General features: G+C 35.7%; 1 protein-coding gene and 1 pseudogene across 1 annotated transcript in view; one reads left to right on the top strand and one right to left on the bottom strand.

Annotated features, from left to right (window-relative positions):
* ABCB7 (ATP binding cassette subfamily B member 7) overlaps positions 1-18,491 on the top strand; it is a 157,019-nt gene extending 138,528 nt beyond the window's left edge. Inside the window, exons 14-16 of the mRNA XM_070291847.1 lie at positions 1,835-1,938; positions 10,632-10,739; positions 18,111-18,491. Of these exons, the coding sequence (XP_070147948.1) occupies positions 1,835-1,938; positions 10,632-10,739; positions 18,111-18,326 (428 nt within the window). The 3' untranslated portion in view covers positions 18,327-18,491. The remainder of the gene's footprint in view (positions 1-1,834; positions 1,939-10,631; positions 10,740-18,110) is intronic.
* Positions 11,427-11,851, bottom strand: LOC138930089 (guanine nucleotide-binding protein G(s) subunit alpha pseudogene; annotated as a pseudogene).
* Positions 18,492-25,324: the final 6,833 nt, after the last annotated feature.

Raw genomic sequence — 25,324 nt, 5'->3', positions numbered from 1 at the left:
AAGGAAAGCCAAGATCACTCTTCACATGGGAAAGAAGAGTAGAGACAAGTAATTTGATAGTAAATAGTATATCTTCTCATAGCTCAGCTGGTAAAGAATCTTCCTGCAATGCAGGAGACCCCAGTTCAGTTCCTTGCCCACTCCAGTGTTCATGGGCTTCCCTGGTGGCTCAGATGGTAAAGCATCCGCCTGCAGTGGGAGACCTGGATTTGATCCCTGGGTTGGGAAGATCATGGAGGAGGGCATGGGAACCCACTCCAGTATTCTTGCCTGGAGAATCCCCATGGACAGAGGAGCCTGGCGTGCTACAGCCCATAGGGTTGCAAAGAGTTGGACACGACTGAGCAACTAAGCACAGCACAGTGTATCTCCTCATAATTTCTTAGATTATTATGGAATGTTTTCAGTAACTTTAGATTTCCTGATACTTGGTATATTTCCTTATAGCCAGCTTCATATTCCTGTCTTTTGGTTCAGTGACCAAGTAAATTTTAGGGCTTCTGAATTTTAAGTGTTTAATTATGAGATGATTATTAAGTTTTATAGTGGATTATCCTATAACGACTGAATTTTCTTGAGGATTCAGAAAAATGTTTCTTTGCCCTGAATTATTTGAATTCTGAAAGTATGGTGATAACTAGTGCCTGAAAGTATTAATGTAACTTATATAAACATGCTACACTCTTTGCATTTACTCTTCATTCTAGTTTAGTTTGGGGGGAGCTTTATAGATTAGGAATGAGGGTAAGAAAAAGAGAATGAAGACTATCTACATGAATTTTAATGAATCTTATTTCTCATTATAAACTGGTATCACAGCATTGACTAGGTACATACTGTGTGCAAGCACCTTGCAAGAATACTGGAGTGGGTAGCCATTCACTTCTCCAGGGGATCTTCCCAACTCAGGGATCAAACCCTGGTCTCCTGCATTGCAGGCAAATTCTTTACTGTCTGAGCCACCAGGGAATCTTTTATACTTCCAACCAAAGTTTTATGTAAGATTGATGGCCTTAGACCTATGAGAGTCCCAACGAAGAAATAAAGGTTGCTTTATTTTCTTTAGAGTATATTTAGGAATAATTGTGGGTTCATACATTGTGAAAGAAAAAGCATTGGACTGGGAATTAGTCGAGTCTTGTTCAGATTCTGCCAGAACTTGCTCTGTGATCTCGAGCAAATCACTTAACTTTTCTGGGCCTCTGTAGTCTTTCTGTTTTAAAATTCTGCTGTGCTAGAGCCCTATAGCAAAGAGCTAAGGTGAAATAAGAGGTCCTAGGATACAGCCTTAACATTGAAGAGTGCTGTGAAAATAATAGCTTTCTGTAAAAAAAAAAAAAATCTTTCAGAATACTGGCTAAATGGTACTTTGTTATATTAAGAAATAAATTTAGATATTCATAGTTTCATGTCTTTAAGTTTTCAGACTTCATATATTGAATTTGTTTTTGGCTTTGTGGATTCTGTCATATTGGGATTTTTCTACCTGAAGTCATTGTTCATTGGGAAGTAATGTAAAGTACATATACAATAATGTATGTCATGAGCATATTTTTGGTGAGAGAAGTAATTCTAGAATCAAAATTGTCACCTCCCCTCTTTGTTCTTTTCACCTGCCATGAAGTCAGAACCAGAATTACATTAATGTTCCAGGGAATATAGTTTGTCAAGGGATATTATATATGAACATAGACTCTTAAATCTGGGTAAAATGAACAATAATCAAGAGTGAAACTAAATATTGAAGGTATTACTTGGTGGTTGTGATTAATGGAAATACTAGAAATATAAAATATGTCTTTATGTTATACTATCTTAAAATTCTCTTTACCAGGAGGAGAAAAGCAAAGAGTAGCAATTGCAAGAGCCATTTTGAAGAACCCCCCAGTCATTCTCTATGATGAAGCTACTTCATCATTAGATTCAATTACTGAAGAGGTAAATGATGGTGAAAACATAAAACTCTTCAATTCTCATTGCTTAACTTTTTTCCATGAAAATTTCAGTAAGTAGCTACATTCTTTCATATTTTGAATGAGCTTCAAAAGGAGGTGCTTAGCCTTTTTCTCCGATAAAGGAAGTATTGATAGTAAGAATGCCAGGTTGCATTACATTATCACATATTTTACGTCTGTTTGCAAATATATCTCCTTTTGAAACTATGTGGCACCTTTTGTTCTTATTGTATAATGTTTGCATCTTGCAAAGCTCTGGGAATCACCTAATCTGCCACATAACACACATTGAAATAAGTCATGTAAATGGTTCTGACACAGTACATACCAGAAAAACTTTCACTTATCATGCAGCAACTCACTAAGGTGCAAACTTGGCACACACAGCCTACAGTGCTGGTACCAATTTATGTTCATTTTACAAGTGTTGTGAAGCTCTAAGATGTTATGAAATCGGTGTCATGGTACTACCGAGAAACCATAGTAGACTTCATAACATCTTTGTATTAGACTAAAGACTTGACAGCAATCATATCATAAATGAATCCCCTTAATCTAGAACTGAAGACTGTGTCCATGGGATTTCCCAGGGAAGAATATTGGAGTGGGTTGCCATTTCCTTCTCCAAGTACTGAAGATAAGAGAGATGTAATTTGTCAGTTGCCTCCATTCACTACATTTTACTTGAATATATAGTAAAATCATGTTGTTGAAGGATAGGGCTGAATTCAGCTTCACAACATGTATGACATATATTGATATTTGCATATGGAGTTAAGGTTCAGGGGATACTAGTTGTTCTGCCATATGTTTAAAACAGCTTAGTTTCTAAGTCAGTTGTTTAGCATGAGGATTTGTTCCATTTATTTTAAAAATTTGAAATTTTACTTATATATTTTTTAATGGAATGACTTTTCTAAAAATTAGTTACTTATTTTTGGCTGCACTGGGTCTTTGTTGTGATGTGCAGGCTTTCACTAGTTGTGGCAAGCAGGGGCTGCTCTTCAGTGTGGTGCTTGGGCTTCTCTTATTGTGGAGCATAGGCTCTAGGCACATGGGCTCTGTAATTGCAGCTCACAGGCCCTAGAGCTCAGTATTTGTGGCATGCAGGCTCAGTAGTTGTAGTTGCCCCATGGCATGTGAAATCTTCCTGGACCAGGAATCAAACCAATGTCTCCTGCATTGGTAGGCAAATTCCTATCCACTGTACCACCAGGGACGTCTGACATTTTATTTTAAATATAGCATTGTGTACATGTCAATCCCAAACTCCCAATCTAACCCTCCCCCCATTCTGCATATAAATATCATATGATGTTTATCTTTCTCTGACTTATTTCGCTTAGTATGATAATCTTCAGGTTCACCCACGTTGCTGAAAATGGCATTATTTCATTCTTTTTAGTGGCTGAATGATATTCCATTGTATATATATACCATATCTTCTTTATCCATTCATCTGTCAATAGACATTTAGGCTGCTTCAGGCCATGACTATTGTGTAAACAGTGCCATAATGAACACTGGGGTGCATATATCCTTTTGAACCATTTTATGGTTCAAAGGAGTGAGATGGCTGGATCATATTGCAGCTCTGTTTTTAGGTTTTGAGGGAACCTCTATACTGTTGACCATAGTGGCTGTACTCTTTTACATTCCTACCAGCAGTGTAGGAAGATTCTCCTTTCACCACACCCTCTCCAGCATTTATTGTTTCTAGACTTTTTGATGATCATTCTAACTATTGTGAGGTGATACCTCATTGTAGTTTTGATTTGCGTAATTAGTGATGTCAAGAATCTTTTCATGTGCCTCTTGGCCATCAGTGTGTCTCCTTTGTAGAAATGTCTCTTTATGTCTTCTGTCCATTTTTTTATTCAGTTTGTTTTTTTATATTGAGCTGCATGAGCTGTTTGTAAATTTTGGAGACTAATCCCTTGTCAGTAACATCATTTGCAAATATGTTCTGTGGGTTGTCTTTTCATTTTGTTTATGGTTTCCTTTGTTGTGCAAAAGCTTTTGTGTTTAGTTAGGTTTCATTTACTTTTGTTTTTATTTCTATTACTCTGTGAGATGAATCAAAAGAGAGATTGCTGCAATTTGTGTCAGCATGTTCTGCTTATGTTTTCCTCTAAGAGTTTTATAGTATCTGATCTTAAATTTGGGTCTTTAATCCATTTTGAGTTTATTTTTATGTATGGTATTAAAGAATGTTCTAATTTCATTTTTTTACATATAGCTGTCCAATTTTCCCAGCACCATTTATTGAAGAGGCTATCTTTGCCCCATTGTATATTCTTGCCTCCTTTGTCAAAAATAAGGTATCCATAGATGCGTGGGTTTATCTCTGGGCTCTCTGTCTTGTTCCATTGGTCTATATTTCTGTTTTTGTGCCAGTACCGTAACTGTTTTGATGACTGTAGCTTTGTAGTATAGTCTGAAGCCAGGGAGCCCAGTTCCTCCAGCTCCATTTTTCTTTCTCAAGTTAGCTTAGTCTATTCAGGGTTTTTTGTGGCTCTATACAAATTTTAAGATTTTTTTTGTCTAATTCTATGAAAAATGCCTTTGATAATTTGATAGGGCTTGCACAGAATCTCTAGATTGCCTTGGGTAGTATAATCATTTTGAAAATATTCTTTCAATCCAAGAACTTGATCTCTCTCCATCTGTTTTTGTCATCTTTTATTTCCTTCATCATTATAGTTTTCTGCGTATAGGTCTTTTGCCTTCTTAGGTATGTTTATTCCTAGGTATTCTTTTTTTACAGTGGCAAATGGGATTGTTACCTTAATTTCTTTTTCTGATCTTTCATTGTTAGTATATAGGAATGCAAGAGATTTCTATATCCTGCAACTTGACTAAATTCTTTGATTAGCTCTAGTAGTTTTCTAATTGCATCTTTAGGATTTTCAATGTATAGAATCATGTTATCTGCAAACAGTGACAGTTTTACTTCTTTTTCCATTTGGATTCCTTTTATTTATTTTTCTTCTCTGATTGCCATGGCTTGGACTTCCAAATAATGGAATAATTCAGTAATTATTGAATAATAATGGTGAATGTGGACACCTTTGTCTTGTTCCTGATCTTAACAGAAATGCTTTCAGTTTTTCACCATTGAGAATGATGTTTGCTCTGGGTTTGTCATATATGGCCTTTATTGTGTTGAGGAAATGTTCTCCTATGCTCATTTTCTGGAGAGTTTTTTTTTTTTAATCATAAATGGGTATTGAATTTTGTGAAAATCTTTATCTGCATCTATTGAGATGACCATATGGCTTTTATTCTTCAGTTTGTTAATATGGTGTATCACAGTGATTGATTTGCATATATTGAAGAATCCTTAAATCACTGAGATAAATTCAACTTAATCATGTTATATGGTCCTTTCAATATGTTGTTGGATTAGGTTTGCTAGTATTTTGTTGGGAATTTATGGATGTATTTTCATCAGTGATATTGGCCTGTAATTTTCTTTTTTTGTGATATGTTTGTCTGGTTTTGGTATCAGGATGATGGTGCCTTGTAGAATGAGCTTGAGGGTGTACCTCCCTCTGCAATTTTTTGAAAGATTTTGAGAAGGATAGATGTTAGCTTTTCTCTAAATATTTCATAGAATTCGCCTGTGAAGCCATCTGGCCCTGGGCTTTTGTTTGTTAGAATATGTTTAATCACAGTTTAAATTTCAGTGCTTGTGATTGGTCTGTTCATATTTTCTGTTTTTTTCCTGGTTCAGTCTTGGAAGGTTATACTTTTCTAAGAATTTGTCCATTTCTTCCATGTTGTCCATTTTATTGGCATATAGTTGCTTATAGTAGTTTCTTATGATCTTTTGTGTTTCTGTAGTGTTGTAACTTCCTTTTCATTTCTATTGTTATTGATTCGAATCTTCTCCCTTTTTTTCCTGATGAGTCTTGCTAAAGGTTTATCAATTTTGTTGATCACTCAAAGAACTAACTAACTTTTAGTTTCATTGATCTTTGTTACTGTTTTCTTCATTTCAATTTCATTTATTTCTGCTCTGATCTTTATGATTTCTTTCCTTCTACTACTTAAGAGTTTTTTTGTTATTCTTTCTCTAGTTGCTTTAGGTGTAAGGTTATTTGATATTGTTTTGTTTATTTGATATTTTTCTTGTGTCTTGAGGTAGGATTGAATTGCTGTGTAAACTTCTCTCTCTGAACTGCTTTTACTGTATCCCAAAGGTTTGGGGTCATCATGTCTTCATTGTCATTTGTTTCTAGATATTGTTTGGTTTCCTTTTGTATTTGAAGAGTGACCTCATGGTTATTTAATAACATGTATTTTAGCCTCTGGGTGTTTTCATTTTTTACAGGTTTTTTTTTTCTTTTTGTAATTGATTTCTAATCTCATAGTATGGTCAGAAAAGATGCTTGATATGATTTCAGTTTTCTCAAATTTACTGAGGCTTGATTTGTGGCCCAAAATGTGATCTATCCTGAAAAATGTTCCTTGTGCACTTAAGAGGAAAGTATTTTCTGCTGCTTTCAGGTGGAATGTCATGTAAATCTCAGTTAAGTCTGTCTTGAAGCTTGTATTTTCTTATTAATTTTCTGGATGTTCTGCCCACTGATGAAAGTGGGGTGTTAAAGTCCCCCCACTATTATTGTGTTCTGTTGATTTGTCCTTTTTATGGCTCTTAGTATTTACCTTATATATTGTGGTGCTCCTATATTGGATGCATATATATTTACAATTATTATATATTCTTCTTGGATTGATTCCTTGATCACTATTAGTATCCTTCTTTGTCTCTTGTAACAGTCTTTATTTTACAGTCTGCTTCTTCTGATAGGAGTATCGCTACTCCAGCTTTCTTTTGATTTTTATTTGCATGGAATACCTTTTTCCATCCCCTTACTTTCAGTCTGTATGTGTTCCTAGGTCTGAAATTGGTCTCTCACAAACAGCATATGGAGTGGTCTTATTTTTGTATCTGTTCAGCCAGTCTGTGTCTTTTGGTTGGAGCATTTAATCCATTCATATTTGAGGTTATTATCTATATATATATCCTTAATTGCCATTTGTTCACTGTTTTGATTGTTTCAGATTTTTTTTGTAGGTCTTTTTTCTTTTCTTCCTCTTTTGTTCTCTTGTGAGTTGATGACTAACTTTAGTGTTGTGTTTGGATTCCTTTTTGTATGTGTATCTGTTAATATTTTAGATTTGTGGTATGCAGTTACCATGAGGTTTTGGTATATGTGTCATGCTCAGTGCTTCAGTCGTATACAACTTTTTGTGATCCCATGGACTGTAGTCCACTAGACTCCTCTGTCCATGGGATTCTCCAGACAGAAATACTGGAGTGGGTTGCCATTTCCTTCTCCAGGGGATCTTTCCAACCCAGGGACTGAGCCCAAGTCTCTTGTGTCTCCTGCATTGTAGATGGATTCTTTACTGTTGTGCCACCAGGGAAGCCCGGTTTTGATAAAGCAGTCTTTATATTAGCAAGATTGTTTTAAGTTGTGGGTCTTTTAATTTCAAATTTATTCCCAATACCCTGCATTTATGCTCTCCTCACAGTTGCTGGCTTTGATATCATATTTTTGTGTATATTGTTTCCTTCCTTTAATGTATATTTGCCTTTACAAGTGAGTTTTTCCATTCATAATTTTCCTGTTTCTATTTGTGGCCTTTTCTTTTCTGTTTAGAGAAGTAACTTAAGTAATTGTTGCAAAGCCAGTCTAGTGATATTGAATTCTCTTAGCTTTAACTTTTCTGCAAAGCTTTTGATTTCTCCATCAAATGTGAATGAGAACCTTGCTGGGTCGAGTAGTCTTGGTTGTAGGTTATTCCCTTTCATCGCTTTAAATATATTGTGCCAATCCCTTCTGACCTGCAGAGTTTCTGTTGAGAAATAAGCTGATAACCTTAAAGAGTTTCCTTGTATGTTATTTGTTGCTTTTAGTATTTTTTTGTCTTTAATTTTTGTCAAGTTGAATACTATGTGTCTCGGTATATCCCTCCTTGGTTTATCCTGCCTGGGACTCCCTGTGCTTCCTGGACTTGGATGACTGTTTCCTTTCCCATGTCAGGAAAGTTTTCAGCTATTGTCTCTTGAAAATGTTTTCTCACGTCCTTTTTCTCTCTTGTCCTTCTGGGACTCCTATAATGTGAATATTTACATTTAATATTGGCCCAGAAGTCTCTTAGACTGACTTCATTTCTTTACATTTTTTTTTCTTTATTCTGTTCCACATCAGTGATTTCTACCATTCTGTCTTTCTGGTCACTTATCTCTTCTTCTGCCTCAGTTATTCTGCTGTTGATTCTTTCCAATGTATTTTTTCATTTCAGTTATTGTATTATTCATCTCTGTTCTTTAGTTCCTTTAGGTCTTTGTTAAATCTTTCTTGCATTTTCTCAATCTTTGCTCTTTTTTTTTTCTCAAGATCTTGGATCATCTTCACTATCATTTCTGAGTTATTTTTCCAATAGGTGTCTATCTCCACTTAGTTTTTCTTCTGGGGTTTTATCTTGTTCTCTCATCTAGGACATATTCCTCTGCCATCTCATTTTATCTAACTTTCTGTGATTGTGGTTTCTGTTCTGCAAGCTGCAGGATTGTAGTTCATCTTGCTTCTGCTCTCTGGTGGATACGGCTGTCTAAGGAGCTTGTGTAGGCTTCCTGATGGGAGGGGCTGGTTCCTACCCTGTGGTGAGTGGATCTGGGTCTTGTCCCTCTGGTGGGCAGGGCCATGCTCATGGAGACTTGAAGCCACTTGTCTGTGGTGGGATGGGGTTAATGGTGGCCTCCCGATAGGCTCATGTCAGTGAGTACTCCACAGATCTGCCACTGCCAGTGTCTTTATCCCCATAGTGAACCACAGCTGCCACCTGCCTCTGCAGGAGACCCTCTAGAATTAGCAGATAGGTCTTGCATAGTATCTTATGAAGTCACTGCTTTTTTATCCCGGGTCCTGGTGCACACACAACTTTGTGTCTGTCTTCCAAGAGTGGCATTTCTGCTTTCCCCATCTCTTTGGAACTAGGCTGGGAAGCCTGGTGTGAAACTTAGGACTTTCACTCCTGTGGAAGAACTTCTGTTGTGTAATTTTTATCATGTTGTGCCCCTCCTACCATCTTGTTGTGTTCTTTGCCTTTAGATGTAGGGTATCTTTTTTGCTAGGTTCAAACTTTTTTTTTCTTTTTGCCTTTGGTTGTTCAGCAGTTGGTTGTGATTTTGGTGTTTATGTAAGAGTGAGCTCATGTCTTTCTACTCTGCCATCTTGAGCTAATCTGACAATTTGTTATATTTAAAGAGAACCTTAAGCTGCATTAGACCCCATTCATGAGCAGACTAGGAATCTGCTTACAAGAATTTTAAATCTAAAAATATGTCATCCACATTTATTGCAAATTCGGAGTCCCCCCAACAGTCATTATTTGAGTCACATACCTTTATTATCTCAAGGAGCATAATCTACTAATTGCCAGCAGAGAAGAGGGATTGAATTATCAGAAGATTTAGTAAATTTGAATCGACCTTTTAAAAAGGTCCAGAGCATCATTAGGATAGCAGTTTAAGTTCTTGAGTGTAAGATAGAGGAGTTGCCTCAAGCATAATAGTTTTTCTTAGATTTTCAGTCTGTACTTGATTTTCAGTCTGCCATAATAAAGCTTAAGGTCTTCTTTTCCTGGGTAACCATCTACTCAGGTAATTCTATTCCTTTAATAAATATAGTGATTAGAGATACCTATAGGAAGACATTGGTCCTGTCCCCATCCCCCATGTTGCTATTTCCATCTAGCTAGTTGTACTTAGACCCAGGTTTCCAAGTATAGCTGAATATATATATACAGCTGCCTTACTTTTTTGTTATTTTTGTTTTGTGGCTAAGTCATGTCTCTTTTGTGACGCCATGGATTGTAGCCCACCAGGCTCTTCTGTCTGAGGGATTTCCCAGGCAAGAATTCTGGAGTGGGTTACCATTTACTTCTTCAGGAAATTGTGCCAACCCAGGTGTCAAACCTGTGTCTCCTGCCTTGCAGGTGGATTCTTTACCACTGAGCCACCAGGGAAGCCCTCTCTTACATTTTACAGACAGTAAGCAAAAAAAAAAAAAGTGTATTTTCCAGAATACCTTAAGAAGTCAGAATACTTCTGAAAAAGAAGTTTCTTCAACTTAAACATGAACTGTTGTCCTTGTCAATCTTTCTGTCCTCTGAGTTAGAACTAAGGAAAAGCAAATGCTTCTTGCTCTTTGAGTCTTCTTTCTTTTCTTGATTTTTTTTTCAATTTCTCTGCATCCTATCACTTGGTTGCCTCCTTATTTTGTTTTTGCTCTCATTGGTCAGATAAACATCATATTTGGCTATGCTCCTGCCATCAGTGGATTCATTTTTTTTTTATTTGTTTTTAAGTATGGGAAATATCCACCTTATCCCAAACTAATTTAAAGAAGTGGTTGCCTATCTTAAATTAACTTTTTCCATGATAATGTGGTCATATTTGCATTCCCTCTTTGATTGATTTATTCTCTTCTTTGTAACTATTAGACTGGGTAGAATGTTTGGTAGTGGTATAAAGTTTATATAACAAAATTAACTGGCATTTTATATGTTCTTTTAAGAAATACATGGTTCTTTTATTTTACATTTACCTAATAGATAAATCTCCCCCCCACCTTACTGTTCTTGTTGTCAAACTTGCAGACTATTCTTGGTGCCATGAGGGATGCAGTGAAACATAGAACTTCTATTTTCATTGCACATAGATTGTCAACAGTGGTTGATGCAGATGAAATTATTGTCTTGAACCAGGTAAGATATTTAACTTCAAAGTTCAGTGTTTGAAGTACATTAGAAATTGTTACAAACACAAGCAACTTACATTGTTTCTAAAGAAATTTTTAGAATTTGTGTTCTTTGAATAAGATTGAATCCTGATAGGATTCCATTTTTACCTCCATTGATAGGAACAACCTATGCCACTTAAAAAAATGAATAAAATGTATTAATTCACTCTTTTTTTTTTGCTGAGACATGCAGAGAACTTTTATTTATCAAATTTGTTAATACTTAAGTTTTACTTGTAGAACAGAGTCACCAATAGAAGAGCAGGCTGTTAGTAGGTATTAGTAGGGTTCAGTCAGGGATATAGCATAGCATCTAGGAAGTACACAGGAGATGGTTCAATAGGGAGGTGCTTCAATAGAGAGGGGTCATAGCTCTCAAATGCCAACTTTTGGTACAATAAGCTGTCAGTCACTGTTTATTTAGAAGTTTTGGTTGGTTGATACACTACATATTTTTCAATTAAGGATTACTTCTGTTGTTGTTTTTTATTTGTTTTTAAAAATTTTTTTCAGGTATCTTTAGAGGTTAGGTGTTGGGGCCCATCCCCCAACAACAGAATAGTATTCTTATTAGAAGTTCCTAAGACCAGCAATTCCAGCATGTGAAGTGTGATAGGACATAGCCAGGAAGATGAGAAATTGAAGCCAAAATCTATGGGTTATATAGTCCATCCCTGTTGCTCCTTGCAGCCTGCAGGTCCTCTTAGCTGCCCTCTCCATTAAACCCATTAACATGCAGAATCCTCATTTGCTTCACAATGGTGCTTTTACCAGATTCACCAGCAGCAGCAGATGGTGGTGCATGGTCTGGTAGACCTGCTTGTCCTTCTGCAGCTGCTTCTTGATCTTGTTGGCCTCACGCTGCTCCTTCTCCTCGTTGTGGTGGTCCTCAGTCTTTCTGTTTTCAAGACAGCCTGTGGCAGTGGGGCCGGGCACAGGCTGCCTCACACGGGCTGAGAGGGCTGGGGCAGCACCAGGCGGGCAGCCATGCCGGAAGCAAACTCGGCTCCTCTGGGAGGAGCACCAAGGGAGGGCGGTGTCACTGTGGCCTAGTAGAGCTAGTGGCCCCCAGCCCATCGAGCTGGGGTGCAGGGGTCTAATGGCTGCCACAGAGTGAGATGGACCTGAGCTGGAGCTGCGGGCGCTGCTGCCACCACCGCCACCACTCTTATTGCCAGAGCTCTTCAGCAGGTGCAGGGAGGAGGAGGCGGGGGCTGCAAAGGGGGTGGAAGGAGGAGAAAGAGGGATGAGGAGCTTAATTCACACTTTATTAACATTTTAAAAGCAAAGTTAGATGAGGAAAGCATTAAATCCTAATATGTTAGAAACAGTTTTAAAGGTTTTGTATTTAAAACAATTTTCTGCATTCATTTTTGCTCTGTACAGAATATTTGCTTAATGTCTTCAGTGTAGTTCATATTTTCATTTTCCTAATATTTGCACACACCCTTGATGTTTAAAAGAAAATTACCATAAAATAAAGTGGTCATTTTCAAACATGGCCATTTTTATTTTGTATTTTTCCTCATAAGGAAAGTAAGAAAAATGACAGCCTACTTTATTTCTGAGGGAATTACTATAAGAATGCACTCTCTAAATATTCTGAACAGATCAGAGTGCCACTATTGCAATTAGTAGATTTGAAAATTTTAATAATTTTACTTTTTTCCTCTCTGTAGGGATATTTTATCTCCACCCACCTTTGTACTTGATTATTTCTAATGATGTTCTCTATGTTTATTTTTACTGTCTAACAAGTAAACCTTCACTTCTTTATCACTTTGAAAGCATAAGTACTGGGAATTGAGAGCAGAAGCATTCTCCTCTACATTCTATACTGAGAGAAAATTTTTTCCTTCACTAAAATTTCTTATAGGATGTTTACTTCCATGATATGTATATTGTTTCTTTTTTATGTTACCACTTGCTCAAAAATGCTAATATTCACTAAAGAGTAAACTGATTTTTTTCAGTATGATTGTCCAGAATGTCTCAAATGGGAAGTTTTATAAATATACTTTATTATTAATCATTGATGTTTAAGTATCTGAAGTAAAATCTGCTCTTGTGCTTTTTAGTAAACTTTTCAATTGTATGCCGTCATGTGCATAGAGCCTTTTCTTATAAATATAAAACATTAAAAGTACCTTAACAAGTATAAGCCATAGGACTGGAAAATATAAGTTTTCATTCCAATGCCAAAGACTTAAAATACTGTACAGTTGAGCTCATTTCACGTGCTAGTGAGGTTATACTCAACATCTTTCAAGCTAGGTCTCAGCAGTATGTGAACCGAGAACTTCCAGATGTACAAGCTTCATTTAGAAAAGGCAGAGGAACCAGAGATCAAATTGCCAACATTCACTGAATCATGCAGAAAGCGAGGGAGTTATAGAAAAACATTGACCTCTGCTTCATTGACTACACTAAAGTCTTTGACTATGTGGATCACAGCAAACTGGAAAATTCTTAAAGTGATAGGAATACCAGACCACCTTACCTGTCTCCTGAGAAACCTGTATGTGGGTCAAGAAGCATACAAGACATGGGACAACTGACTGGTTCAAAATTGGGAAAGGAGTACAACAGGCTTTATATTGTTACCCTGTTTATTTAAATTATGTGCAGAGTACATCAGGAGAAATGACAGGCTGGATAAATCACAAGCTGGAATATATCAACACCCTCAGATATGCATGATACCACTCTAATGGCAAAAAGTGAAGAGGGACTAAAGAGCCTCTTGATGAGGGTGAAAGAGGACAGTGAAAAAAACTGAATTTAAAAAAAATATATGAATTTAAAGCAAACAGAAAGAAGTAAAACTGTCTGCATAAAGAATTGATAACATAACCATGCAGAAGAAAAATAGCATGCAGAACTAACCCAAATAATAACTTTTGGACATGTCACTCTTATTTTTTAGCCTTAGTAGCATATAAGGATAAAGATAACTCAGATTTGAACTTAGTAAGTTTGTTGTTGGTAGTATGGGAGTAGCTATTTTGAAACTATTTTCTGTATATTGTAAGACTGAGCATATGAGTTAATATATTGATGTTGTTGAGAAATAAAGGTCTTATTTGGGAGAAGAAAGAGATATGGAATAGAATGGGAGGAAGAACCTTGTGATGTTATATTGGAACCGAATTATCAATATTAGTTTATGATGAAAAAAAAGTTCCTAACTCTGTTCAGGGAAAAGGTCTAGAAGCAATGAAATCCCAGGAGTAATGAGTATAACTAGCACCTAGATCTTACACAAAATGCTATTCCTCAACAAAAAGAATCAAGGAGCATTTTGAGTGGATTCCCACTGGCCAAATGTGGGATAATTTGAACATTAAAAAAATACTTGTGAATTACAACACACTGAATAAAAAGAAAACCTATAATTCTATAGTAATACTTAGAGAAAGCTCTACTTTAAAAATGAAATCTTGCCACTTACAGCAACATTAATGGACCTGGAGTGTATTATGCCAAGCCAAATGAAAATATATCAGAGAAAAATATATACCATATGATTTTACTCATATGTGGAGTCTAAAAAAAAACTGAGCAAATGAACAAACAACAGAAGCAGACCCATAGATACAGAGAACACACTGGTGATTGCCAGTGGGGAGATAGATGTAACAGGTGAAGGGTATTAAGAGGTACAAACTAAGTCGTAGGGATGTAATTTACACATAAGGAATATAGTCAATAATAACTCTGTATGGTGACAGATGGTAACTTAGGTGATCATTTCATAATATATAAAAACAATCACTGTGTTATACATCTGAAACTTATATTGTATGCTTTCTTTTGTTTTAATTGGGGTGTAGTTGCTTTGCAAAGTTGTACAACAAAGTGAATTAGCTGTATGTATACATATATCCTCTCCTTCATGGCCCTCCATCTCACCCAATATTGTATCGTAATTGTAACTCAGTTAAAAAAAAATGTTAACACACATATAAGGAATGATACATTTAGAAAATAATTTTACAGCCACTGTTGTAGTAGAAGATTTAGATAAATATCATCATTTGCTAAAACCATATGGTGAAAATCTATTGGGGAATAGAATAGTCACTTAACCCATAGATTACTTTTCTATTACAAAGAAAAAAATACCTTTAAAATAGAGAAATCTGGTAGACACTGCCTTAACCAAATGATCAAACTTAATATCATTAATTATGAAGGAAACTGACATCATTTATCTCCTAATATGATACACTGAGGACATATCATCACCTATATTGTATTTCAGCAAAAATGTTTAGCCTAGATGTAACAATCAGGAAAAACTAGAGAAATACAACTTGAAGTGTGTTCTTAAGAACATAAGCCTGGATATTTTAGAAATGTTATTGTCACTCACACAGACTAGAAAACTTATAAATTCAACATGTTGATCCTGATTGGATCCTGGATGGAAATATATATATATATATATATATATATATATATATATATATATATGTAAAGAATATTATTGGGATCATTGGTAAAATCTGAATATGGACTATAAATTAGATTAATTTCTTGGGTGTGATATAGCTGTATTCCAGTCATATAGGAGAATGTCCTTGTTTTCAGGTATGTGTGTGTACATGCTCAGTCGTGTCCAACTCTTTGCGACCCCATGGACTGCAGCCCGCCAGGCTTCTCTGTCCATGGAATTTTCCAGGCAAGAATACTGGAGAAGGTTGCCATTTCCTTCTTCAGGGGATCTTCCCAACCCAAGGATCAAACCTTTCATTTCCTGCATTGGCAGGCGGATTCTTTACCACTAGTGCCACCTGGGAAGCCCTTTCAGGAGATACATGCTAATGAAATACTTTGGGATGAAATGTTTATGATGTCCACAATTCATTCTTAAATAATTTAGCAAAAAGTAGTATAAATTTAGAGATAGGATCAAGTGAGGGAAAGCAAATGTAGAAAAATTAACAGTTGCTAACCCAGGAGAAGCATATATAAGTGTTTATTTTTACCATTCTTGCATCATTTCAAATTTGAAATGGGGTGGTAAATAAGAAACAATTGGAGAACAAGAGATTTTGGAAATCAAAACTGTCATTGCTGAAATAGTCAAGGAAATCTCTAAAGAGTAAAACAAAAAGAGAAAATAGAGGGAAGATTTAAAAACAAGAAAATTAGTCTAAGAGGTCCAACGTTTGACTAACGGTGGTTCTAGAAAAAGGGAGTCAGAAAAGGAAGGATATAACCAAAGATTAATATCCCTCAAATGTCCAGAACTTCAGAGCATGAGTTTTCAGATTAAAAGGGCCTAGCAAGTACCCACCACAATAAACGGAGGGAGGAAAAAAGAATACACAAATTATCATAAAATTTAAGAATTGAGGATAAGGAAAACAGCTTAAAAGCTGCGAGGGAAATATCTTCCAGTGGGGGGTGCTAAATAATAAATTACATAACATAATTGATAATGAGAAAAACACTGTTCAGACAAAGTTTAGAGTGAATTAGTGACATAGAGAACTAAGCAAATGAAAAAAACAAGGCAATTACTAAGTCCAGGAAGACTAAGAAATTAGGAGAAAATATATATAAAGTGCTAGTACCTGACAACAGGTAATACTTGCATAGTTATGATAAAGCAAACATTGTATATTAAATAACATGATATAACCAATATTATTAGAGTGAATTTGAGGCATGGGAAAGTGGAATAGTTGAAAGTGCTGGATCTCATTAATATGTATCTGTGTGTGTAAATGCCAGAATAAATAGCTAAAATTGGGGGATAAGAAGGAGGTATTCAAGTGTAGAGAAGGAGGAGACAAAAGAATGTACTTTTTATCAGCTTTGTAATTATTTTTAAGCTATGTACATTTATGCTTTAATACAAGTAAAAATAATTTACACAATTTTACTACAGGATAAATTTTTGCAATTTATTTCATTAGTTTTCTGCAATAATAGTTCCCATTCTTTCTAATACTTTTTGATGCAGCTTTCATAGAAGATTTTTTTAATTGATGTATAATTGATGTACAATGTTGTGTTAGTGATTCAGGTTTTTTTTTTCAGATTATATTCCATTGTAAGTTACTATAAGATATTGAATACAATTCACTATGAGTGAAAGGAAAGTGTTAGTCGCTCAATCATGTCTGACTCTTTGCAACCCCATGGAATGTAGCCTGCCAGGCTCCTCTGTCCATGGGATTCTCCAGGCAAGAATACTGGAATGGGTAGCCATTCCATTCTCCAGGGGATCTTCTCAACCCAGGGAGTGAACCTGGGTCTCGTGCACTACTGGTGGATTCTTTACTGTCTGAGCCACTAGGGAAGTCCCTGTGCTATTAAGTAAATCCTTTTTGCTTATCTATTTTATATATAGTAGTTTGTATCTATTAACTCCGTACTCCTACTGTCCTTTTCCCCTCCATGTCCCCTTTAGTAAACATAAATTTGTTTTCTGTATCTGTGCATTGAGAATTTTGTTGTTTTTTTTTTACAGTGGTAAATAAAAAATTATAAAATATGTAACCATGGGGACTTTTATGCCAATGAAGTTGTCCACACACCTTGGGGTTGAGGACTACACGCAGGATCCAGAGGAATTCGAATAGCAGAGCAAAATAATTCTTAGACTCTCCAGCCAGAAATCAAGGAGATGCTTAAATTAACCACTCAGAAGTGGGCACATACAAATTTCAGTTATTTAGCTTAAGGTTATATTTTTAAAGGTCGTTATCACCAGGACCACCACTGAACGTGACAAAATTACTTTTGTCTTCCAGTATGTTTAACAGTAGCTTTCAAGAGACAAATTAATTGTAGATATAAGAGTTTGGCATCAATAGCAAATCTATGCAATGTTAAGTTTAATAGCTATTGTTAAGAAAAATAGCTACTGGAAAAAATAAACATCATGGAGAAATCTTGTTTATTTCAAAGTACACATAGGGTTTTGGCATATTATTTTTACATCCTTTAAATTTCTGTATAACAGTGCTTTTGATTTAAATTTGATTTATTGATTACAAATACCACCTTTAGAAAATCTTCACCTTCCTTTTCTGCTCTTCAAAATGAAAAATAAAACATTCAGACTTTATTTTCTTTAAGCGAAATACTTTATGTTATATAGAATTTAATAGGTTTTTGGTTTTTTATCATACTGGTAGCTCAACAGTAATAAAGGCATTCCTGCCTTGATTTTTCCCACATATACTGTAATTAAAAAATTGGGGAAAGTATTTTAATGAATACAGTCTTTCAAAATTCTTACTTGGAAAGTATTATGTGTTTTCAATTATTATGCTAGTTATATGACTTTGTCTATGTTTCTCTTATTTTTGCTTATTAGGGTAAGGTAGCTGAACGTGGTACCCACCATGATTTGCTTGCTAACCCTAGCAGTATCTATTCAGAAATGTGGCATACACAGAGCAGCCGTGTGCAGAACCATGATAACCCCAAATGGGATGCAAAGAAAGAAAATGTGTCCAAAGAGGAAGAAAGGAAGAGACTACAAGAAGAAATTGTCAACAGTGTCAAAGGCTGTGGAAACTGTTCCTGCTAAATCACATGAAACATTTTCTTTTCTTCCTTTCTTCCTTCGTCCTTCCCTTACTTACTCACCCCCTCCCTCTCTCCTTTCTTTCCTTCCTTCCTTCCTCTTTTTACCTTGACTACACATTTGCACTGAAGCAGAATTGTTTTATTAAAAAAAAATCAGACATTCCCATTTTCTATAGTCCTTCTTTTAGATAAGATTTATTTGAAAAGGGAATTGAGTTTTATATCTTTCACAATCTATTTGATGTGGCATCTATATTTATCTCCTAATTTTTTTCTTGTTACTGCCTTAGTTGTGGTCAAAGCATAATTGTTACTATTTGACTTTACGCCATTTCCATTTTGAGGCCTGACAGTCATTTGATATCCATAACCAGGTAAATCAAATTGGCTTCCTAAATTTTTGTAGTTTTTCAAACCTCCTTTATGCTGACAATTTAGATGAAAAGTATCTATTTCTTTTTTTAAAAATGTAGATTTTCTTTCTCCATTGAAATACTTGAATGATAGATAACAGTGCTTAAATTTTTAGAAATATTTGCCGCCATATATCTTTAAGAGGAAAAACCTTGATTCTCATGTTGGTATATAGAATCTTCATCATTAACCAGCATTGTAACTGTCATGTAGTGCTGGGAATTTTATTTTTCCACCAAATGAGATGTAGCTTTTGTTTTGGACAAAAATTCATAATTTGTCTTTAAAGACTCACAAACCTTGATATAATTTGAGACTTACTATACTGGGAGTGATCTAAAAAGCTTAGGATGTTAATTGGGGTTTCTGTTTCCATCTTAAATGCACTGCTTTTGCTATCTGAAGTTATACAAAGAAACAACTGAATGGGATGTGTGCACACACACACATATAAAGCAAAATCTATTTAACAATTATTAATAACCTTTAGACAAATAGGAGATGATTACAAAAATATTTAGATGATCAAGCTTCTAATCTGTGTTGATACTTCAGAATTACTTTACTACCAGATCTTCCCTTCCTTTTTCAGTAGTTTAATGAGTTTAAGCTTGAAATAATAAGGAGGAGCCCAAGCAAGATAATTAAGTTTTACTGGCTAGAAATAATTAATAAAATGTTGGTATGTATTCACTTAGAAAGTTCCTTTCCTTTTCCAACTTGAATTTGCTTTAATTTGTTTGGTAGTAATCATTCAGCTTGAAAAACTTGTATATCTCATGAACAACCGCATAATGGTATATAATGAGGCTTTGTTTCTCAGAAAAGGTGTTAAAATATTTATTTTATTGGTCTGTGGTTTTATTGTATTTTAAATGATAATTTGGTATGAAAGAGACTGATTTTTTTTCCAATTTATATTGTTGTCATTTAGATATCTAAGCTTATCTAAGTCTAGTCTCCAGTTTTGTTATATAAAAGTGATTAGATAAGTAGCTTGAAGCTAGTATTTTATGGTTAGTCTTTGATATCAGAGCAAGTGGTAGGATCTTGCTTTTGGAGTTGAAATTAACACTGAGATGCTTAATCAGCTGCAATATGAGGGGAGGTTTGGGACATTTCTTACTCTAAAACCACAGATGTGATTGCTTTTCTGAGGAACAACAACCAAAAAAAAAAAACATGCCCTTTGAATAACCCAGCTGCATTACTAGAAATAATGGTTAGTCTAGATAGAAATTTTGCTTCTGTTAATTCCTTCTGTACATTTTAATGTTGCTGATAGAAAATATTTCACTTTGTTGCATAATCAAGCAGGTAAAATTGAAATAATCATTAGTAATATTCATTTTGAATGTGAATAGTGGTATTCAAAGTAAGTTGTTCTGTGATATGGGAAACATATAGTCAAAGAAGGACAGGAGTGTTTTTAGGGTGGGGATAATTTCCCCACTAAGAAATTTGAAAGTACTTTCATATGATTGGAGGTGGTCTCTAGACCATTGGGTCACTGTGGTCATTAACCAGTATTTTCAGCTAATAAAAACTTAAATTACCTGAAAAACACAGTTACTATAGGGGCTACAACTAAGTCTTAAACTTTTTTCTCTTAACTCCATCTTGTTAAGGTGGTTCTATACACTGACATAATAGACAAATTAAAATGAAAGAAAAATTTCCTAGGATGATTCACTCAGAGGAAGTTCCAAGAAAAGGACATTTATCATAATGTGCTAATTTTACATTAAAATATTCCACACAAAAGTAAGAATTTCTAAGTTAATGTCACAAAATAATATATTTTTTTAATGTCTTGGGATGAATAAGCTACAATTTTGGCATATGGGCTTTGAAAATGGAGCAGGGGATAGGGTTTTGTTTCTTAATATCCCTTTATTTTTAAGATTGAAATTTTTACTTTCTTCCTAAGGGAATCCCAGTTTACAAAGATTACATTGAAACCAAGGTAATTTGGGATCATAAAAACTGGGCCAGATGCCTTCCTGAAGGCTTTAACAGAGAAATATTTTGGTGAGGAGATGGGCTCCTTTGGAAATTTTTGAACAACTCAAGTGTGATGGTCACTTGTGAGAATCAGAAAGAGGCCTTAGCATTTGGATAAACTCAAAATATGCATTTACTTTTCCTCTGCAGGGATTTGAACCTTTTCTATACCTTTAGTTAAATATTTTGCCTTTTCCCTTAGATGCTGACAAAGCTCAGTTTGTGAAGATGGTTAGTTTAAAAATATGTTTTGCTTTTAAAGGCAAGATATTTAAAATTAATATGATTCCTTATTTCTGGATCACTTTACACACACTGCCATCTTGCTCCTATCCTTCTTTATTGCTGGATGTCTCAGGAAATGCAACTTTGACCAGTAGATACTCATAATTCTCTTACCTTGTAACTTCATCATAGGATATTCTGCTGTGTATTTGTAGTTGAAGGCATTTAAATATGTTTACAAAGGCAACTTTCTTATAGAAAGGTCCCTTCTCTCCTGCTTTGAGTATATAGATTTTGAATGTAAACTGTATAATAAATGACAGTATGAAGTCAAATCAGCTGGTTAAAATTGGTTAAAATAATGCAGAAGCTTATTTACCACAGATTTATTGTTGTAACAATCTGTGCAGATAAGATAATTAGTACTAAATAAACTATGTCTTTGTGGCTCAAAATGGGTGTCCAATTGATGCAACTCTTCTGCAATGCATAGGGAGAATTAATATTTTGCTCTTCACACACTCCAAATAAGTACAGATTTAATAGACACTCTGGGAGTATGGCCTTACAGCCTTATGCAAAAAGTGAAAACTTGAAATTGTCTCAAAGAGAAAGTAATTGTTTCCAGTGCTCATAATATGGGCAAAATGGTAGCAAATTATAGTGCTTTCACTTAGCATTAAGCTGTCATACTTTTAATGACCAGTCTGAAAAGCAACTTTCTGTTGCCCCCAGTTTCTCAGTTCTAGTGAGTAAGAAGGAAACCTTTAGGGTAGAAAAATGCCTTAACTGAAAACTGTGCATTAAATTTAGTATTTTGATTAGCTAGGTAGAATTGGAAATGTACTAGATTTAATTAGAAATAGGTTGGAACATTTTTGGTTTAAAACAAAGGCAATGGATTGTTCGCATATTTCCTGTTCTCACACAGCTACACTAGAATGTTTTTCATTGATGACTTTCTGTTTTATAGTATCGTTGGATTTTAGAGCTGGAAGGAATTTAGAGGTCCTTTAAAATTTCTTCATTCTTAAAATGAGGAAACTATTTCAGGAGAAGTCACTGAACTTACTCTTAGTCAAGTTGTTGAAAATTCTGGGTCCTGACATCCAGTCCATTTCTTTGTTGTTGTTGTTGTTGTTGTTGTTCAGTTGCTCAGTTGTGTGTGACTGTTTGTGACCCCATGGAATGCACACACCAGGTTTCCCTGTCCTTCATCATCTCCCAGAGTTTGCTCAAACTCATGTCCATTTAGTCAGTGATACCATCCAACCGTCTCATCATCTGTTGTCCCCTTCTCCTACTGCCTTCAATCTTTCCCAGCATCAAGACTTTTTCTAATGAGTCGGCTCTTCTCATCAGGTAGACAAAGTATTGGAACTTCAGCTTCAGCATCAGTCTTTCCAGTGAATATTCAGGGTTGATTACCTTTAGGATTGATTGGTTTGATCTCCTTGCAGTCCAAGGGATTCTCAATAGTCTTTTCTAGCACCGCAATTCAAAAGCATCAACCTTCAATGCTTTTTGCTGAACCACATTTCCACCCAGAAGTTATATTCAAAAATACATTGAGGTTGAGACATCCAGCATGGTAAAGTAAGGGGCTCTGTAGACCCTCTTCAACAAAACAATAGCTTAACTGGTAAAAAATTATTTTTTAAAAAAATCATTTGAAATATCTAGGAATTATCCAAAGGGCATAAAGCTAATGGAGAAACATTCATTTGAGAAACCTATTAGGTCTCAGTAAGAACAGCAAGAGTCTGGCATTTGAGGAATTACCCACATACTCTCCACTTCACCAGGTCTTTGTTACAGAAGCTCTTCCCTCAGTGCTCTGTTCAAGTGTGGTGAAGATGTTAGGGAAAGATAGAGCTCCTCTTTCCCCAACTCCTACTGTAGGGCTACAGTTTCACCCTGCAAGGTAACTGCCTGCATTTCTCATCTCTCCAACCCTGTGTTGCAAAAAATGTATTCCAGGCAAGCACAAGCAAGAGGACTGGAGATCCTTTCTACCACCCAACCCCCACTCTTCGGGTAGAAGCACTCCATGCACAGATTGAGAATACTGGGACCCTGATTTTTTCCACCTCAGCTAACTCAGGTTTCACTCAAGGAGAGAAAAACCAAGAGTACCATGGACTGCCACCATGTCCTGGTGCCTTTTCATAGACTGGTGGTTTCACTCAGGGCCCTCTGCCCCCAGCTCTTGTTCACTGATGCAGAGGTTCTTTCCAAAGGTGAAGGTATTCAGTGAATACAAAAAGTTCCACAGGTCTACCTGAGGGTACTGACTTCATTGGAACAAAGCGTGGAGAACTCTATCCCTAAGGGCGTTGTCAAAAACAATGGAGATCTTGGTGGAGAGCTACTAGGAGGAGCTGGTGCAAGCAAATTAGTAGAGCAGCCAGAAGTTAAACCAGAGGGAGCCCAGAAGTGCCTCCTGGGAACACAGGCAACTCTGAGAATTGAAAAGTCTGAGTGCATGTGCTGGGCTGCACTCACTCAGGATAGTCAGAATGGAACATGGGACAGACTTAAAAGTATTTTGCAATACAGGCAGACCATCAACACATGGGAGAAGTTTGACTGGCACATGGAACTAGACAAAATACTGACTGAGCAAAAAGTTGCTCTCACCCAGATATGACTCCCAGGAACGCAGGCTTAAAACTGCACGCATTCCTGGTAATCTTAAACACTGTATGTCCAAGACTGTGCCCACACAGAACAGAAAAGGAACCTTCAAGTATTAGTCCCTGGCTGAACATAGGTCAAAAATATGCTATACTATGGTAGCACCCTCCAAGCACACACACATCCAATGGTAAAGGGTAAAAATCTTACTGACCACTAATTGCTTTATGCCAACCCAGGGGCAACCCTTGGGTGCCTAGACTAAAAGAGAAAGATAATATCAGACTGCACACTGCAGGGAAAATAACCAAGCAGATAACAGTCCCCAGAGGAGGTAGATCATTATCCACAGATATTACAAGATACTATATAAAATGTCCAGTTTTATGCAAAGAAAACAAGAAAGTCACCCATTTGCACAAGGAAGGAGGGGGCAGGGAACAGGCAATAAACGTTGACTTAGAAAGGACCCAGATGGTAGATGTAGCAAAGATTTGTCAATAAAGAAATAGGAAAACAACAACAACTAGAAATTATGAAGTTGAGAAGTACAATAAATAAGAAATTTACTAGAGGAGCTCAATGTAGTATGTCTCCTACATATGAACAAGTTCCATTCCAAGAGCACATTCATAAGTCCAATTTGTTCAAATACACTGTCTATAGGAGAAATACTCCATAAAGACACAAACAGGCCAAAACTAAAAAGATGGAAATATATATATATATACCATGCAAGCACCAACCATAAACTTTTTAGTGTCTATACTAATATCAGACGGAATAAACCTTAAATAAATGTTATTAAAGATAAAATACTTTGGCCACCTGATGCGAAGAACCAACTCATTGGAAAAGACCCTGGTGGTGGGAAAGATTGAAGGTGGGAGGAGAAGGGGACAACAGGATGAGATGGTTGGATAGCATCACTGACACAATGGACATGAGTTTGAGTAGACTCCGGGAGTTGATGATGAACAGGGAAACCTGGTGTGCTGCAGTCCATGGGGTCGCAAAGAGTCAGACATGACTGACTGAACTGAACTGAAAGATAAAAATGGATATTTCACAATGATTAAAGATTCAATCTGTCAGGAAGATATAACAATTTTAAACATTATGCACCTAAGAACCTGTCAAAATAGATGAAACAAAAGCTTGACAGACTTAGAAGGAGAAACAGACAATTCAACAATTATAGTGGAAGATTTCAAGACCCTACTTAATAATGGATAGAACAACTAGAGAGAAGATCAGAAAGGAAATAAAAGTGAAAAATGCAATTTGCTGAAGTGTACATGGAACAGTCTTCGTAGACCATATGCTGTGCCATAAATAAGCTTCAATAAGTTTTAAAAGATTGAAATCATATAAAGAGTGTTCCCTGACCACTATATATTAGAAATCAGTAATAAAGGGAAAAAACTTGGGGACTTCAGAAGGCAATCAGACACTTTAAATATGGGTCAAAAAATTACAAGGGAAATTAGAAAATACTTGGAGATGAATGAAAATGAAAACACAACAAAAACATGGGATGCAGCTAAAATTTTTGTTAGAGATCAGTTTATAGCTGTAAATATCTATATTTTAACAAAGGAACATCTCAAATCAATAAACTGCCTTAAACTAGAAAAAGAAGACCAAAGTGAACCTTAAGGGAGAAGAAAAGAAATAATATAAAATTAATAGGGAAAATTAACAAAATCACAAGCTTGT

This window comes from Ovis canadensis, chromosome X, assembly GCF_042477335.2.
Source record: "Ovis canadensis isolate MfBH-ARS-UI-01 breed Bighorn chromosome X, ARS-UI_OviCan_v2, whole genome shotgun sequence".
Taxonomy (NCBI): domain Eukaryota; kingdom Metazoa; phylum Chordata; class Mammalia; order Artiodactyla; family Bovidae; genus Ovis; species Ovis canadensis.
Note: the sequence above shows the minus strand (reverse complement) of the source record. Positions and strands in the feature narration are given on the sequence as shown.